Genomic DNA, 16,487 nt, shown 5'->3' with positions numbered 1-16,487 from the left:
CTGGATGAGTAGGACAAGGAGGCAATGCAAGAAGTCAAACTACGGAGGCATGACTTTACAAACAACATTTTAATGTCCCAACGTGCCGTGCAGATCATGTAAATGTACACAGGAATACACAAATACAGCTGTAAACATATAACAGTTTTCAAACCACTAGAGGAGTAAAGAGGGACTGGAATCAGTGGGGGTTTTCCTGGAGATGAGAACTAAATAATCACAAACTCAGACACACACATCTGACAAAGGGATACTTTGCTTATATGCAAAATATGTGGATGTGACTGGGTTGCCTGAAGAGTATTTTCTGTTCCAATGTTGAAGAAGGTCGATGCCTTAGCTCTAGTAGCACTTTGAAAAGACACCTCTGAGTTGGTGCAAAGGACTTTTTGTACCACATTTTTCAAACAGCAAAGCCATTTTAGAGACTTGTGGGCTCATCCATGATTTCAACCCGGGACCTCTCGCACCCGAAGCGAGAATCACACCCCTAGACCAACGAGCCACGAAAAAGCAAGTCTTTACCAGTGTTTTTGAAAGCAAAGGCAGTTCCGCTTGTGATTGAGCAGAAAGTTCAACATTTTAAATATCACTAATGGCTGCCTATAGAAAAAAGTGCCATTTTGCCTGCCACTATTGTTGCAGTCATCTATCCATTCATTTTCCTCCTCTCCGAAGGAGGCGGCGGGCTCAGCTGTCAGCTTCACCGGAAATGTTGACGTTCCACCAAGACTTGAGCTTGGATCACAGGATTCAGAGCCCAGACTGATAACTTTACACCATGAAACCCAAGTTTGGCATGTTTGTTGTTCACGTCTTGAGAAAGCCATGCACGTCACCGTACTGGAATCAATGAAATATTATTTGTTCATCCGGGTGAAGTTGATTTATTTGTGGACTTCAGATTTAGGATTGGGTGTTACTCCAAAAAAGGACTGAATTCAGCACGATAATGATTGACCGGTGTGGCTACTTCCTTCTCTTCTTTCGACCCACATTCCTTTCTGTCCTCCAGCAGGAGCTTGGTGAAGGTGTTTACACAAAATTTGCCTTATTCATGACCTCCTAATCCACCTAGCTGGAGGTGTGGCCCAGGGTTCACCCTCGGACGATGAACATTTTGTGATTAATTCAAATTTGCTCCCGTTACATCTTTACCACAAGTAATGAGTGCCGCTGTATGCATCGGCAATACATGAGGCTCAATGAAGTAGAGTCTCATCCTGAATGGAAACGGAAATAACCGGGATTGGCACAGTTGAGATTTACTATTCTGTTGCACAATACGAGCACTTTAAAATGGAAACAGGGAAGTACATGTGAAGTTTTCAAGAGCATTGTGTTTCAACTACACTTTTTTTTTAAATGCAAAATTTTCAGTTCAGAGACATGCACATGTCATAAGGGCTCGTCCAGGAGTTGACTGGGACTTCTCACACCCTAAGTGAGAATCACACCCCGACACCAATGACCCATGAAAAAGTCATCTTTAGCAGCATTTTCGAAAGCAAAGGCAGTTCCGCTTGTGATTGAGTAGAAACTTCAACAGTTTAAATATCACTATTTCGAGAATCATACCTCTAGACTAGAAAGGTACAAAGCCTCATTTAAAGACTTGTGGGCTCTATAATTAAACCACCAATCTGCACGCAGCTTGCTCATGTTCATCAGCACCGCTACTCAAAAAAAAAACCAAAAGGAATAGATTAGTTTTGCAACAGTCCACGTTTGACTTGAAAGCATGCTGCTCCCCAGTTCGGGAGGCAGTTTAGACTTTATGCTGGTAGTAATTGACTCATTATTGCGTAGTCTTGCTTTGCTTCTTTGAATATTCACTGTCAAAAAACTGTTTTTTTTGTTGTTTTTTTTTAGTTGAAGAAAATGCTGAGAGCATCCTTAATATCTCAATAAATTATATGTAGAGTCATTTATTGTTGGTTTCAGAATGTCCAGATGAGCTCTGTGTCTGTGTCGAGCAATACAGGAACTGGGAAATCCTTTGACACTCACAACCACTGGTGACCAATTACTCACAAGCTGCTGAGAAGGCAAAAAATAACTTAACAGATGAACAGGACACCACTCCTTTTAACTATGATTTCTCAATGATGAAAGGGAGAAAAGGTGACCTGATGGTGAATGTGTGCCAGAACGGGTTGGCCGACAATCGGAATCATGACAACACAGCAGAAATCACAGATCATGAGACATCGTACAGTAGTCAGAGGACCCAGTGTGGAGATGGTAGGGTGTGGAAGGTCAAAGTAAGGGAGGGGATGAGAATATTTGTTTCGTATTTCCCCATTGGAGGAAGGTGAGGAAGTGAATGGGAATAAGTGAGCATTACTTTTACTGCAATAAGACTGTACAATAACTCACCTCTGGCAAAATCCATCACACAACAATAACACTGTTGTCTGTTGTCTGTTTTTCTTGGTTGTTTAAATATTTAAAAAAACAACAACAACTTTGCACTATTGTTTAGTTAGTTTTAATTTAACCCTCGTGTTGTCCTTGGGTCAAAATGACCCGCAGCTGTGTTCAACCAAGTTCTATTTTATTTCTATATTTTTATATTTTTTGGGATCATTGGTCATCATTCTTTAAAGAAACCCTCACAGCCTCCTCGTCACCAATGATCCCAAAAAATATGAAAATAAAATAGAACTTGGTTGAACACAGCTGCGGGTCATTTTGACCCAAGGACAACACGAGGGTTAATTATTCTATTCTATTTTATTTTATTCTATTTTATTGTATATACTGTGCATTTTTATATTTAATATTTTTTACTGTTATTTTATTTCTTTCCTGTATCTATAAATGCTGCTGTAGCAAAAAAAAAAAAAAAAAAATCCCCCTTGGGGATTAATAAAGTAAGTATCTATCTATCTATCTATCTATCTATCTATCTATCTATCTATCTATCTATCTATCTATCTATCTATCTATCTATCTATCTATCTATCTATCTATCTATCTATCTATCTATCTATCTATCTATCTATCTATCTATCTATCTATCTATCTATCTATCTATCTATCTATCTATCTATCTATCTATCTATCTATCTATCTATCTATCTATCTATCTATCTATCTATCTATCTATCTATCTATCTATCTATCTATCTATCTATCTATCTATCTATCTATCTATCTATCTATCTATCTATCTATCTATCTATCTATCTATCTATCTATCTATCTATCTATCTATCTATCTATCTATCTATCTATCTATCTATCTATCTATCTATCTATCTATCTATCTATCTATCTATCTATCTATTTATTAAGGGGATGGGGTGACACACACACGAATACATAGATAGTTCAAGCCAAGAGAGAGCTGCAGGGTGTGGATGGGAATCGACTCTGTGTGTGTTGAGAGCCTGGCATGGTTTTACAGTCCCTACAGACCTATTCATGACTGTATAAGTATGATCCGAAGCTGGACTGTTCATAAAATGCAACATGTGTTAGCCCTTTATTTCTGGCAGAGTTTCTCTGGCTCTGTATCAACGCTGGAATCGACACGCAAAGGTCAAAGCTAATAATGTGGTGAGGAAGAGCTGGGCTCAGCATTAGGATGGCTAGTAGAATAGATTGAATATGGGGAGCAGTGTGGTTAAAGTGTGAAACAAAGCTAAAAGGCATTGCTTGACTGCCAACATAAGGCAAGACTGAACAGTTATGATGTGCATGTGTGACTAAAACTGCTGACTTCATCCAAACTCTGGTTCTACTTCAGGCTGCTGAAAAGACAACGGATTGGATTCCTGTCATGTATAATCTATACAGTGCAGCATTTTAATGGTGTGTGATTGTGGCAAGTGTGATTGAAGGTAATGGAAGAGTGATTGCCCTTGTGATTTATTAAAGAGAAAGCTATTAGGGGCTGTGAGACGTGCTGCTGCAGCGTCAATTATCATTAGATCCAGTTCAGACCAGTCACCTAATTGGTAAAAGAAAATTGCGAGGTTCACTCAGCTTCTCTTTGAGGATTCACATACAGTAACTGTGGCTCTATTGTGGAATTTGGGAACTATAAGGATTAGCACAGCATTTATATGTTTACTCTTCATATTCATCCGCAACGTATCACTGTTAATGTCAAGGTCAGTTGCAGAGCAGCAGTGCCGGATTTATTAAGTATTTTCTACCCCTTACTCCCAATTGATAGAGGGTGTAGTATTTTAATATAATAAAAGCATTTTTTTTTTTTTGCCTGGGACATGATATCGTACATGTAGCTATCAATTATACATTAAATAAAGTTTGTTTGTTGTTGTTTTGTTGTTGTTGTTTTACAGAATAGCTGTTTTAAAAGTTTTCAACAAGTTTATGCTATTTTAAGAGGACAGTTAGCAATAGCTGATGAAATCTGATAGTGACAGTTGTCACTGTAGCATCTGTGGTGTCCAACCACAAATGAGAAGCTGCTCCAGTCTACATTGCAGAAATTAAGGGTCTATTGTTTAAAAAAAACTGCAACAATTAAGCAGCTGAAAAATGACAGTTTCTAAATCAGTTTAAAACTGTAAGAAGACCTGACAATCTTGAATGATTAGGACCTGCATCACAGTGTGACTCTGAAATGACTGTCAGTGAGTCTTTGTCACCAGCTAATATTCAAAATTCTGGAGTTGGGCGAGGCCTGGTGAGCCACGGAAAATCTGGTCAGAGGGCGTCCTTGGTGTTGAGGTTCTGCTCAGTTTGGCAGTGTCAACCCTGGACACTAGTGCCAGCTAATATCCCTTACCCTACTCCCTACCCTCCAGACAACTGGCTGTCATTTGGGCAGTTCTGCCACATACACACACCCTTACACCCATACATGCATGTCTGCCCGTCTCCAAAGCAACCAAACATGTTCAAGAAATCCCCTCCTTATGGAAACTACCCACCTGTTTGTTTGTGTATGTGTTACAATGCTGGGGAACATGTTCATGAGCGTCACACTTGTGTTTGTACAGTTTGTGTTGTGTCTATCTGTGAGTTCAGTGGAAAATAAATGTATTATTCGGTTCTTTGGTTGTTGTTTTTTAGGAGTCAACAAAAATGTTGCTGATATCAGAACATCCTTTATAATCCGGTAAACAGTGCAAATGTAACTCCAGACACAGCAGCTCCCCTGCAGCTTTGTCAAGCTCAATTTGGCTCATTGTAAGCGGTGCAGAATTGAAGCCGCTTTAAATTGGAGTCTGACTATCAACACAGGAAAATCAGAGGGAAGTTGGGCCCTTGACTCTCACACTCCAGACATGTAAAATATGGGCAATTTGTTGCCTGGGCTCCTGCTGGTGTCACCACTGATGTGTGAAGAGCATGAGTCCATGCCTCACCAGCCTTGTTAATATGAGATGCAGCATCTACAGCCAATCATTTTTCACCACATCAGTGGTGGATTTTGTGGTGCGGCCTGAGAATCCTTTTAAATCCCTCTAATACTTTACTCCTAATCCTTTTTTAATTCAACTCTGAAGTGATTTACAAGGAGTCAAGTCGAACATGTAGGCATAGGATTCTGTGTGCTTACTTTGGCCAACTCTTTTTCTCAATTCGAGACCTGCTTCAATATGTCTGGAGGGGTACAACAGAGAAAGACTAAAGTTAAGGTGGGACGTACGTGTTGTCTGGCTTTAGGCTGAAGTGGATTTGGTCTGGACCAATGAAGTTGAAGTTGCTGCTAAACTGAAAAGGAACAAATATCTGACCAGAGCTCTGATTTCCAAATAATTTTCAGTAGTCACACTATCTTTGGGGTATTTTTGCCCTATTAAACTCTATGAGTGTTGACCATATGCCCTGACCTTTAGCATCAACCAGTGGAGAGCTTTTTGTTTAGGCTGATGGGCAGTCTGGCTGTCTCATCAGTTATCATTAGCTAAAACAGACCGGGCTTAAGGTCAGAGGTCAGGAAAAAAGAAAGAAGAAGGAAGGAATATTAGTGGAAGAATAAAAAAAAAATAATAAAATGAAGACTTGGGTCACTCCAACTGTCAGACAGATGTAGGAAAAAGCGGTGTTAGGTTGTGAGGTGAAATGTTTACCATGTCAATCATCTTAATTGTGCATGTTTGCGTGCTAAAAATGTCTATGCTGGATAGATCTCAGGCCCATGGCGTGTCATTAGTTGTGCCCGTATTTAATCAAAAACAAAAGTCGTGGAGAAATTGAATATTTCAACCAGCTTAATGATGGTGATTTTTTTTTTTTTTTTTTTTTTTTTTAACTTCCAGCCACGTTCTGAAGGTTTCTGAGTGTAAATTTCATGGCAGTCCGTTCAATACATGTGGAAACATCTCATTCAAAAACAAAAAATGTCAACCCAAAGATGGTGTTCGGGGAAGGTCAGGGGATCACTAAAGTCAACAGGATATTTTCTCCAACCATTAACGGCTGTACAGAACATTATGGCGATTCAGTAAATAATTCTGTCCAAAGACTGACACACAGACAGCCAGTCCGAAAGCCGCCACTAGTGACGTTAAAACCAAAAAGGAGGACTCGAGTGATTTATTGTGTTGCTGGGCTGTTTAAGAAGAAATAAAAGAAGACACTTGCAATAAATGCAACCATCAAACCCAAAGTACGAGAAAGCAACATGATGACGGCTAGAATTGCTCCTCTGCCATCAACCACGAGCAGCCAGTCGATCTAACCTCGTCCACCGCAATGTGATTATTAAGCCTACCGAGGCTTGGAATGCTCTTTAGTGTTCTGCTGTACTTTATGGTACATGTGAATTAGCAGTTAGCCCATAGTTTGCTGACAAATCATGTACTTCCCTCCCTCTGCGGTGCCCCTTTCCTCCTGGCTTACGACTCTCACACAAGTCTCTTACCCCCAAACTCCCAATAAAAACTAATTTGGCCTCTCGGAAAATCAAGCCGACTTCAGCAGAGGAGTGGCACCAGCTCCATGCATCCCATTGTGCTTTCTGTATATGTCATTATACTGCTCCCTGTCTGTCTTTGCCTCTCGTTGTCTTTGCCACTCACTCCAACTGCCCACTTTGCTGACGTTTTTTTCTTTTTCCATGACCCCCACCTGCCCTTACAACAGATGAATGTGCAGCTGCAAAAAGTAGGCTTCAACAATATGGTTACTGTGTACTCTGGACATTTATATGGATGGGTGCATGATCCCCACTGGCAAATTCAATAGTCTAGCTTTTAGTGTCATCACAAAAAGATCACCCCTTTCTTTAGAGTTCCGTCTCTTTCACAGAGAGCTATTTGTCAATTTGGTTATGAGCGAACTCAGCCATCGCACACTGAAGCCCCTTCAATCTTATGCAACACTTCCTTGCCTTCGGGGGTAATTTGAGAATCAGTTAACCTTAAAAAAAAGAATCAAAGGTAATTTGGTTCCATGTAATGTGATGTAATGAATCGGGCACATATTGCATTAGCCGTGAACAAAGGCAAGAGGAATCAATGCCATTATCATAACTGATGTACATCCATAACGTGAACCATTACACTGAGGACACCCACTGATGGTGAGGTCCAGGGAGCAGGCTTATTGTGCTTGCGTGACTCAACAGGCCACCGGATCTGATGGATTACCAAACACTTCAGAACAAGCTGCCAAATCATAAATGGGATGTCTTCACACGTTACGATCCATCTTAAAACTGCATCTACGATGTTGGATTTAAGGTAGCTTCTACAGTTTATAACTGAACACCTGCGTCAAAGGAGAAAGCACCTTTGAATACCCTGACAGTGATGTTGAGAAAACCATCAGTACCAGATGTCCGACCAGATGTCATAAAAAGTGAGATGTTCCACATCCCAGATGTGTTTTTTTCCTGTTTACTTAAAGGATTCACTATCAGCTTTGCCTTGGAAACAGTGGCTGAGAGGACAATCGGATCAGAGTCCATTCAGTAGCTGTCCTGGAGGTTTTCATCCAGACCAGCAAATTAAATGTTAATTTCATTCCCTTTTTGATTCATCAATGTCTTGCTTTTTGTTTTCAGAATAACTTTGCAAATTGCATAAATAGAGTTTGTTCTATTGGTCTTTTTTTTTTTTTTTTTTTTCCTGTATCCAGAACCGTTGCACTGTTGATTTGTTGATGTGCGCATGACTGCACCAACTTCATGATGGTGATAACACAATGAGTGTTTCTCAAGAGTCACAACAAACCCTGAGCAACGAGGAGAGCTGGACAACCTGTTACAGCCCGTCTCCGTCTCTCTTAAACTGACTTGACTTCGTGGATTAACTGTCACCTGCTGCCCTCTAGTGGTAGTCATCACAAATTAAATGAGGTAGGATCGACATCTCTATTGATACTCTTTAATTCGATTCTTTGGCCCTAACATTAACAAATATATCCAGTATTTACAAAAATATTATAGGTATAATTAAATTTGTTCACCGATACAACAAGTTCTTAAAATGTATCCTTCTGACCTCTAAAATAATCAAACAAATAGAGGAAATATCACAAGAACAATACAAAAATAAAAAAGGCATAAATAATGAAATTGTTCAAAAGTACAGAGGCATATGGGGTCTGTAGAAGTTTATTTTCTTATTTTATTTGTACCATAAAGGCAGTGTTGGTATGAGGACAAACAACAAAAACAAAACAAACGTGATGGTTTGACAGCAAAAACATATCTAACAGCATAGATTGGGATCTCAACATGTTTCTTTAACACAAAACAAACATCATACAAAACAAAAGTGCTGTAAACGATTTAATTCCTGTGGTCCTTTAAACCTGTCTAAGATGATTTATGTGAACAACCTGCTCCCGACCACATTGAGGGAAATTCGCAGCAACACCACAAGCCATTACCCAACCTGAGAATGAAACTGAATGAAGCTCAGCCTTCAGGCAACCTTTCTACAAAGGCGACATAATTGTCTTCAATCTTCTTACTTTTTAGAAACGGATATTAATATAAAACTTAACAATTCTCATACGTGAGAAACTTCAACCTGCTGGTTTTTGTTTTTCTTCCATCTAACTGGGAAATGTTTTTTTGATTTTTATTTTATTTCACTACAATTTCATTAATCCAGTGATTATCACTGCCGCCTCACAGCGAGAGGGTTCTGGTTTCCAGGGGCCTTTCTGTGTGGAGTTTGCATGGGTGGGAGGCACCGTCCAAAGACATGTTAACCTGCATGTAATGTGTATTAATTGGTGATTCTATAAAAATAAATGTCCCTTCTTTGTTTCGGTCTGTCTCTATGTGTTGTCCCTGTGATAGGGTGTACCCTGCCTTCACCCAAAGTGAGCTGGGATAGACTCTAGCCCCCCCCGCCCGCCCCGTGACCCTGTTCAGGATACAGTGGGTATAGATAAAGGATGAATGGGAAGTTAAGAGTATAACCCATACAAATTATAGAGATATCACAGTGTTGTGCAGAACTGTTTCTGTCCCTGATTTTTGCTTGAGCTGGTTTAAGTTTGGTTTTATTATGAATAATCCCATAATAAATACCTTCATGAAATACCTTCATACGCATAAGAAATCATAAAATAAACACAGAATGTTTGAAATGCGATGTAGAATGCTCAGTGTGGTATATTCACAATATCATAAAAACTAATATTTATCTTCCTAAAGTCATACAACTTCCTCATTTCTGTATCTGTTTTTAATCTTCGTCTTCACCCCTCCTTGTCCCGACTTTTCCCTCCTTAAAACACGGCAGGAATCAGCCGGTAAGGCACAGCGTCGGTGTAGCGTTTCCAGTCTTTGCCGTACTTACTGCTGCAGCGGTGCTCGTCGCGCACGCAGCGGTGGACCAGCAGGATGGTCATGTAAACAATGTAGAAGTAGGGAAGTATATGGCCGAAGCCGCAGGCGGCGCAGTAGGCCAGAGAGCCCATGAGGTCGCCGGTGTAGTTGAGATGCCGGGCCACGCCCCAGAAGCCCGAGGTCAGCAGCTTGCTGCGGTGGACGCCGCCGTCGGCGGAGCGGTACGAGCACTCGATGGACGTCGGCTTGCGGCCCCAGACGGAGCAGGAGCCCTCCGTGCGGCGGAACAGATCCTTCTGGTGGTTGGCGGAGCGGAAGACGTAATAGCCGACGAGGCCGAGCAACAGGACGGCGGAGGCGTGGGCGTCGGAGAGCTGGACTGGATGGTACACCAGGTACAGGCCCTGCAGAGACACGCACACATTTATTGCTGCTGAAAAGCTTTCGTTTATTGATTTTCTGAGTTGTCATTGTTGGAGTATTAGAGAGGTATTTACAACTGATGCAGATAAAAATGCAAAAACAAAGCTGGCATTTCATAATTGACTTGTTTGTTGGTGTGTTCGTATGTACATGTTTGTTACCTGCAGTGTGTAGAGGTACGGCAGCCAGACGCAGTCTCCCCAGCCCAGATACCATCCGAAGTGGTCGTGGCAGATATCGATGGTCTTCAGGTACCATGCCTCATTCCAGAAGAAGTCCAAGACATAAATAGCCTACAAGAAAACACAAACAACCAATTTAGTGCATACTATCATGTTATTATGACTCACTAAGCTGTTGTTTAAACTCTGGATGAGATGATGTGACTTTTTACTCAAACTACAGCTTCAGAGTCAAGAACTCTAAACTTAAAAAAACAAACTCAAACACTTCTCTTCAACGGTTTACATTTAGCATGAAATGAAATATGTCGGGAGGAATTATTGAACATCTCAACACAGCCGCAACGTTTACGTGACAGATGGAAAGCTCAGGAGTTTCTAAAGTGATCGAGATGCAGTTGGGTCCAAAAGTCTCAGACACCATTGATATTCTATTTATATTATGATGGCGTGTTATAAATACGAGTTTCCATCAAAACATTGCTTCCAAAGTAGCACTGAGATAGTGGATCGATTACATCTGAAGCGTGATCAGGCAGACGGAATAGGAGCACACCATTAGAGGATCGATACGTCAAGCTTCGTTCACCGAGACACTGAAAAGCAGCTTTATCACAGACGCAGAATTTGATAAATACAGACAGCAAAAGTGGCGTCAGAAGGAGGCGGCCTGGTCGCGCTCTCACAGAATAAGTAGCATCTTTAAATACTTCTATGGTGAGACACACCACTACTCACTGTGGATGATGCAGAAATTAAAATCCTATTTACCGATATATCCACGTCTGAGGTTTGTGGCAGTGACAGAGGGGTGAATGTAAGGAGACGAACAAAAGAGTTATTATACCAGATAATAAATCAAAACACTCCTAAAAGCTTTGAAAAACAACTTGAGGACCAAAGCGGACCGAGGAGCGATGACTGTCCTGGACTTCCCTCCTCACCGAGCTGACTTCAACCCAACTGAACCTTTATCTTGAAGACTGAGAAAGCCAAACATTCCTGGAAACGTGTCCTTGTCATGCTTGGATAACACGAGTCATCAGGATTAAAACAAACTTGTGAAGTCCGTACAGCTTGAGTGCAGCTGCCAGTAAAAATAGAGGCAAGTCAAATACTAAGATGTTCTGAAATCCATGCACAGTTTTCAGAGATTCCATTCTTCACTTGAGCTGTGAAGCCTTTATGATGTGTAATGATTCCCTTTGTTTAAAGTTTGAACTGAATATGAAATAGTAGTAGAGGTAGACTGGTGGCCTCAAACCTTTTGGACACCACTGTGTGCGAGACAAGCATGACGTCACAGATTTATAAGATCGGACGTGATTAAAGTAAGAAAGCCGAGAAACATTGAAACTGGAAGTTAAATCAGAACCGATTTAACTTCCAGTTTCTATGTTTCCACTGTAATAGCACCAGTCTGTGATATTAGTTTAATAAACATCCCTTTCCAACCTTACCTGCAGCACATTGACCAGAATCATGGAGTTGGTGACGTGGCCGTACAGTTCTTGCTGCTTGGCCATGTAGGACAGATTGATAAGCGTCCAGGCTACGATGCCGGGTCGGCCGTTGAAGAAAAGCTTGAAATCAAACCACTTGCCGATGCGTGGGTTGAACTCAATGCCCATCATGTAGTTGTAGAAGATGTTCCCTGTGAACTTGCTGTTCAATCACAAACAGTCGGAAGAAAACATGTGAAGAAAGCCGCGCGTTGATTCAGCGAAAATAAGTTTACCTTCAGGACGTCATGAGCACTGTGCAGACAGATATATGTACCCGCTCCTACTATTTAAGTCATCCTGCCACATGTGTATAAGTACTCACCAGTCCTCAGAGTTGGTGGGGAATAAGTGAGCCTTTATGAAAGCAAAGGTGGACACAGCGTAGCCCAGTATGTTGGTGCACCACATCAGGGGGATCCAGTTGTCGAAGATGATGGTTGGTGAAAACCAGTGGAAATAATGTGCATTGGCAACCCACAGAGCGTGAGTGATCAGCCAACACTGCAGCCCGTTGATCTCATACTTGTTAATGAGGCCTTGTGAATAGAAGAAAAAAACAGAAAGAAAGATTTCAACAGTCACTATGTACATCGTGCATTGAGATGAATTGAAAATTGATGTTTTAAATGGGCATAAAATGTTTGCTTCTATTAATCTCTCCAAAAGCATTAAATTACACTGGTAATACTGGAGCTCTTAATAAAACAGAAGCCGGGGACTGATGGACAGGGTCATGTGCGACTTACTTACCAGCAGGAGTTCGTGCTCCGTCCTGCACCCCCCCGACGTAGCCGGGAATAAACTTATGGGTAACATCAGGAATACACATATACAGGAACACCTGAAGGACAACACAGACTGTTACAACTTGATGAAAACGGACAGTTTCTTTGCGTCGCACAGCCCTAAACCTCCTCTGCTTACCTGGAAGCCCACCCAGATGGCATACATCTTAGCAGCTGACCACGAGAAGGAGGGTGCCCGGGCCCAGATGGTGAGCAGGGTAGTCTCTCCTCGGTACAACTCAACCACCGGCTGGCTGATGGAGCACTGGTACTGATCACAGGCCATCACAAAGTAGAAGACGATGAAAGGGGCAAAGCAAAGGAGGCCGACGACACTGATGAGGGAAAACCAGTCCACCTCCCTGAGAGTGGATGAGATACACACAGAGGTACAGAATGAGGACGCAGCGTAACAACAGATCCAAGCTGAGGGAACTTACAATGGATGTTTCTCTGAAGGTGAACTGTGCGAGACAGACGTCTCTATGTCACGGCACATTTTTCTTTGGTGGCTGATTGCTACGTTCTTCATTCTTTCTGAATTTCACTCACTTCAACTAAAGCAGAACGCTGTTAAACTGACAGCACAAATATGCAAATAGCAGAAGGAGAACACCGACTGAAAGAGTCAACCAATGGCGGGCTTCGATTCAGAGTCTACGTCCAGTGAGTCCGACTGGCGACTCCTGAATGTTTCATCTATTGATGTCATCAGATCCACGTTTCGTTGTATGTATGCGGTTTATAACCACATACTTGCCAAAGTAATGATAAGCGGTAATTGCAGCTTCAAAGAGCCACAGACTCCAAATATGAGCTCATTTTATTCAGTGTACACTCTCTGTCCCTCCGTCTTTTTCTTACTTGATACCGAGACTGATTTTGTGTGTTGGGAGGATAAGAGAGCGATCATCAAACGGTTTATAGCAAGTATGGTGAGTTTGGTGACGCTGCCAAAGTACCAGATGGGGTTTAAATGTTCTGAACAAGTCAAACTTGACTTTGTGATGAACTTGTGGTGAAACTCTAAAAAAACCCAACAACAACATATTTTCCATGGCAACTTGTGACAGGACATGAACTCACCATGCTCTCCCCCACTGAGCTGGCTGCTCCCTCTGGTCCGATGTTTTGCCATTGGCACCGTGCTGGGTTCGTCTCCTGGCGGCCTCCGCACCTTTCATCTCTGTCGAAGGATCCAGTTATCAGATTATAATCTGTTACGGTTCAGTGTGCTGCACTTTGTACACCACAACAGTCTTGAACGTCAAATAAGTAAGAGCGACATTGAAAAACAAACGAATGTTACCTTTCTTCTTTTAACAAATGACTCAAAGACAGACGTCATAACAAGTCAAAACACACGGTTTATTTCGACTAGATGAACATTTATAAACAGATAATGAGGTAATTAGAGGGATTAAAGTGCAGGTGAGATAATAAACAGGGACTCAGGTGGAGGTCAGCTTGATAATGTTTGTTCAACAGGCTTTGGAAACACTGATGCCTCTAAATGTATTCAAATAAGATAAAGTTGGTCACCGTTACTGTAAATATGTTTCATTACGCCTCCTCTCTTTCCCTCTCACACAGACACAATTTCCATTATTTCAAAGGACATTACATTTACTTCCATACATTTCTTGGAGACTGACCCAAACCGTGAGTACTACTTGCCGAACCCAAATCTAACCATACCAATTATTTATCATTCATATTAATTCATAAATGACCTTATATGAATTTGCATTGTATCTCCATAAAGGGGGGGGGGGGGCGGATCCTGCAACATGAGTAATACAAGTACACGCACTTCTGGAGTGAAGGTAATGGGGGGGTCGCCTGCAATTTACATTCAAACTACGACCAACAGAGGAACCCAGAGACACATAAAGACTTAAATGGCTCTTTGTTTTGTCCAAAATGCGTATGTTTCATTTATTTTCTTTCACCAGCTTCCTTCAGACAGACGAAATATCTTCGAGGAAGGGAAGGGGAGCAGTCCATCGTTGCATAACGTTAAAAACAAACCAACCCCGAAACCTTCAGTCTTTTTGAAATATTGCTGATGTTCAGTAATATCATGTTTTGGCTCATTCAGCTGTCTCTTGCACGTGCTCACACGGGCTTCCGTGAACTCCCTCAAATTGCGACCAACAGTCTTTGTTACCCTCACGGTGCATTTCAAATAGTCTAATTAGATTATAGGCAAACACACGTTAAAGAGATGCACTCTACAGCTCACTCACCCGTAGGCTGTGTGACGTTAGACGGAGAACAGGGCAGACTGCTCGTCTCGTCTTCCCTCTCAGGCCAGCTGCAGCGTAACCTGTCACCGCTGGAGGAAAGTCATCAAAGCGCCATAGACTCCGCCCATAACACCACTACGTTTTAACGTTCAACCAATGACATTCGTTTAAGGGCGGATCTGAGAAGGGGTCCTGACTTCTGATTGGGTGACGTTGACTGGAACCATAAACACCTGACAGGCTCGGGAGTGTTCCAATGGTTTAGCCCGAGTAAACAATGAACTGGCAGCATTATGAAATACCTGTCATTATTACCACCTTGTGACCAAACACTGCCCTTTGGCATCTTTGCTTTTTATGATAGGTTGTTTTGTTCCGATAATAGCAACGATAAATGCACCAGGAAGCTGAATGACAATTGTTTGCATAGATTATTACTTCATAATGCATTTTACAAACACAGAAATCAACTGAAATGATTGGTGTGCCTTTTTTAAGGAAATTAATATATGGAAAAAAAATTAATATTGCTATATTCAGAACCACAGACATGTGACCTTTTATTTATGCACACCTGATTGATAAAATAAAAAAAAAAATAAAAAACATTATAAAAAATACCACGTGGGTCTTTCTATGCACTCACACAACACCGAAATGCTGTTAAACATATTTTCTGAACAATCAAATACAAATTTGTGAGATTAATTACAATACCTTCATATTAACACATAATTCTATCTATCTATATTCAAAACAATATTATTTCAAATATGGTAAGAGTAAATTTCAGGCCACCCAAACCAGGAAGATAGAATCTCATCAAGAACAGCTAATAATTTGAGGCACTAAAGTACTGTATGTCTAATCTGTCCAAGGTGCTAAAATGCAGCACTTTTCCACTGTTGCAGAGCTCTTATTCTTGTAAAGGAAGAGAACTGCCCCTTTTGTAAGCTGAGTAAAATGACCTCTAAATGTCCTTATATTGCAGTTTACTTACCATTTAGTTACTTAAGTATTTTTTTCACAATACTGTTCAATGGTTACGAAATGTGTGGGTAAATGTGATATTTCCAGATGCACATGTGTAACCTAACCACTAGAGGGAAGAACTCTGCCATGACAGAAACAAGCACGTTTTCAAGTGAAATATATTTTAGATACTGTACAAGCTGTGAAAATGTGTTGACCACCATCACCTGCCTAAATAAAGGGAAGTACACTGTTAAATTGTATGTCCATTTTCAATTCTGTCAAAGAAACTAAACTAATTAGATATTGGACAGCATTTAAAAATAAACTCTGAACTTTGTTCTCTCTATTGGAAAACCTTATGCTGGAAATTATTTCTTCTTTATCAACGCTAAGATTGTTTGAAAGCCCTTCCAAAGACAAAGGCATTTTCTGCCAGCCCCCAAAATAAATATCCAAACATGAATACTCCCATGTATAATCCATCTTTTCTTCCCACTTTTTTCTTAAAGTTCCCCTTCATACAGTGCATTTAAAGATCTTGGTCAACAGGAACCAGAAGCTAGAGTGGGTTGTAGAGTGGGAACATTTGTTTCCTGGGCCAAAATCTAAATTAAAAAAACAACAAGCCACAG

The 16,487-nt window shown here is 41.0% G+C and overlaps 1 protein-coding gene across 1 annotated transcript; it reads right to left on the bottom strand.

The window, feature by feature from the left end:
* Positions 1-8,529: 8,529 nt before the first annotated feature.
* Positions 8,530-14,963, bottom strand: dhcr7 (7-dehydrocholesterol reductase). Its single transcript, XM_069174360.1, has 8 exons — positions 14,881-14,963; positions 13,718-13,817; positions 12,771-12,993; positions 12,597-12,687; positions 12,169-12,382; positions 11,802-12,006; positions 10,321-10,452; positions 8,530-10,140 (listed from the first exon to the last, which is right to left on the bottom strand). Exons 2-8 carry the CDS (start codon positions 13,813-13,815, stop codon positions 9,676-9,678), a joined length of 1,428 nt encoding a protein of 475 aa, XP_069030461.1. The 5' UTR covers positions 13,816-13,817; positions 14,881-14,963; the 3' UTR covers positions 8,530-9,675.
* Between the last annotated feature and the right edge of the window lie 1,524 nt (positions 14,964-16,487).

Source organism: Embiotoca jacksoni, unplaced genomic scaffold (genome assembly GCF_022577435.1).
Source record: "Embiotoca jacksoni isolate LCO1_2020_lvr unplaced genomic scaffold, fEmbJac1.0.p SCAF_6, whole genome shotgun sequence".
NCBI lineage: Eukaryota > Metazoa > Chordata > Actinopteri > Embiotocidae > Embiotoca > Embiotoca jacksoni.
The sequence above is the reverse complement of the archived record's forward strand: the minus strand, read 5'-3'. Positions and strand labels throughout refer to the sequence as shown.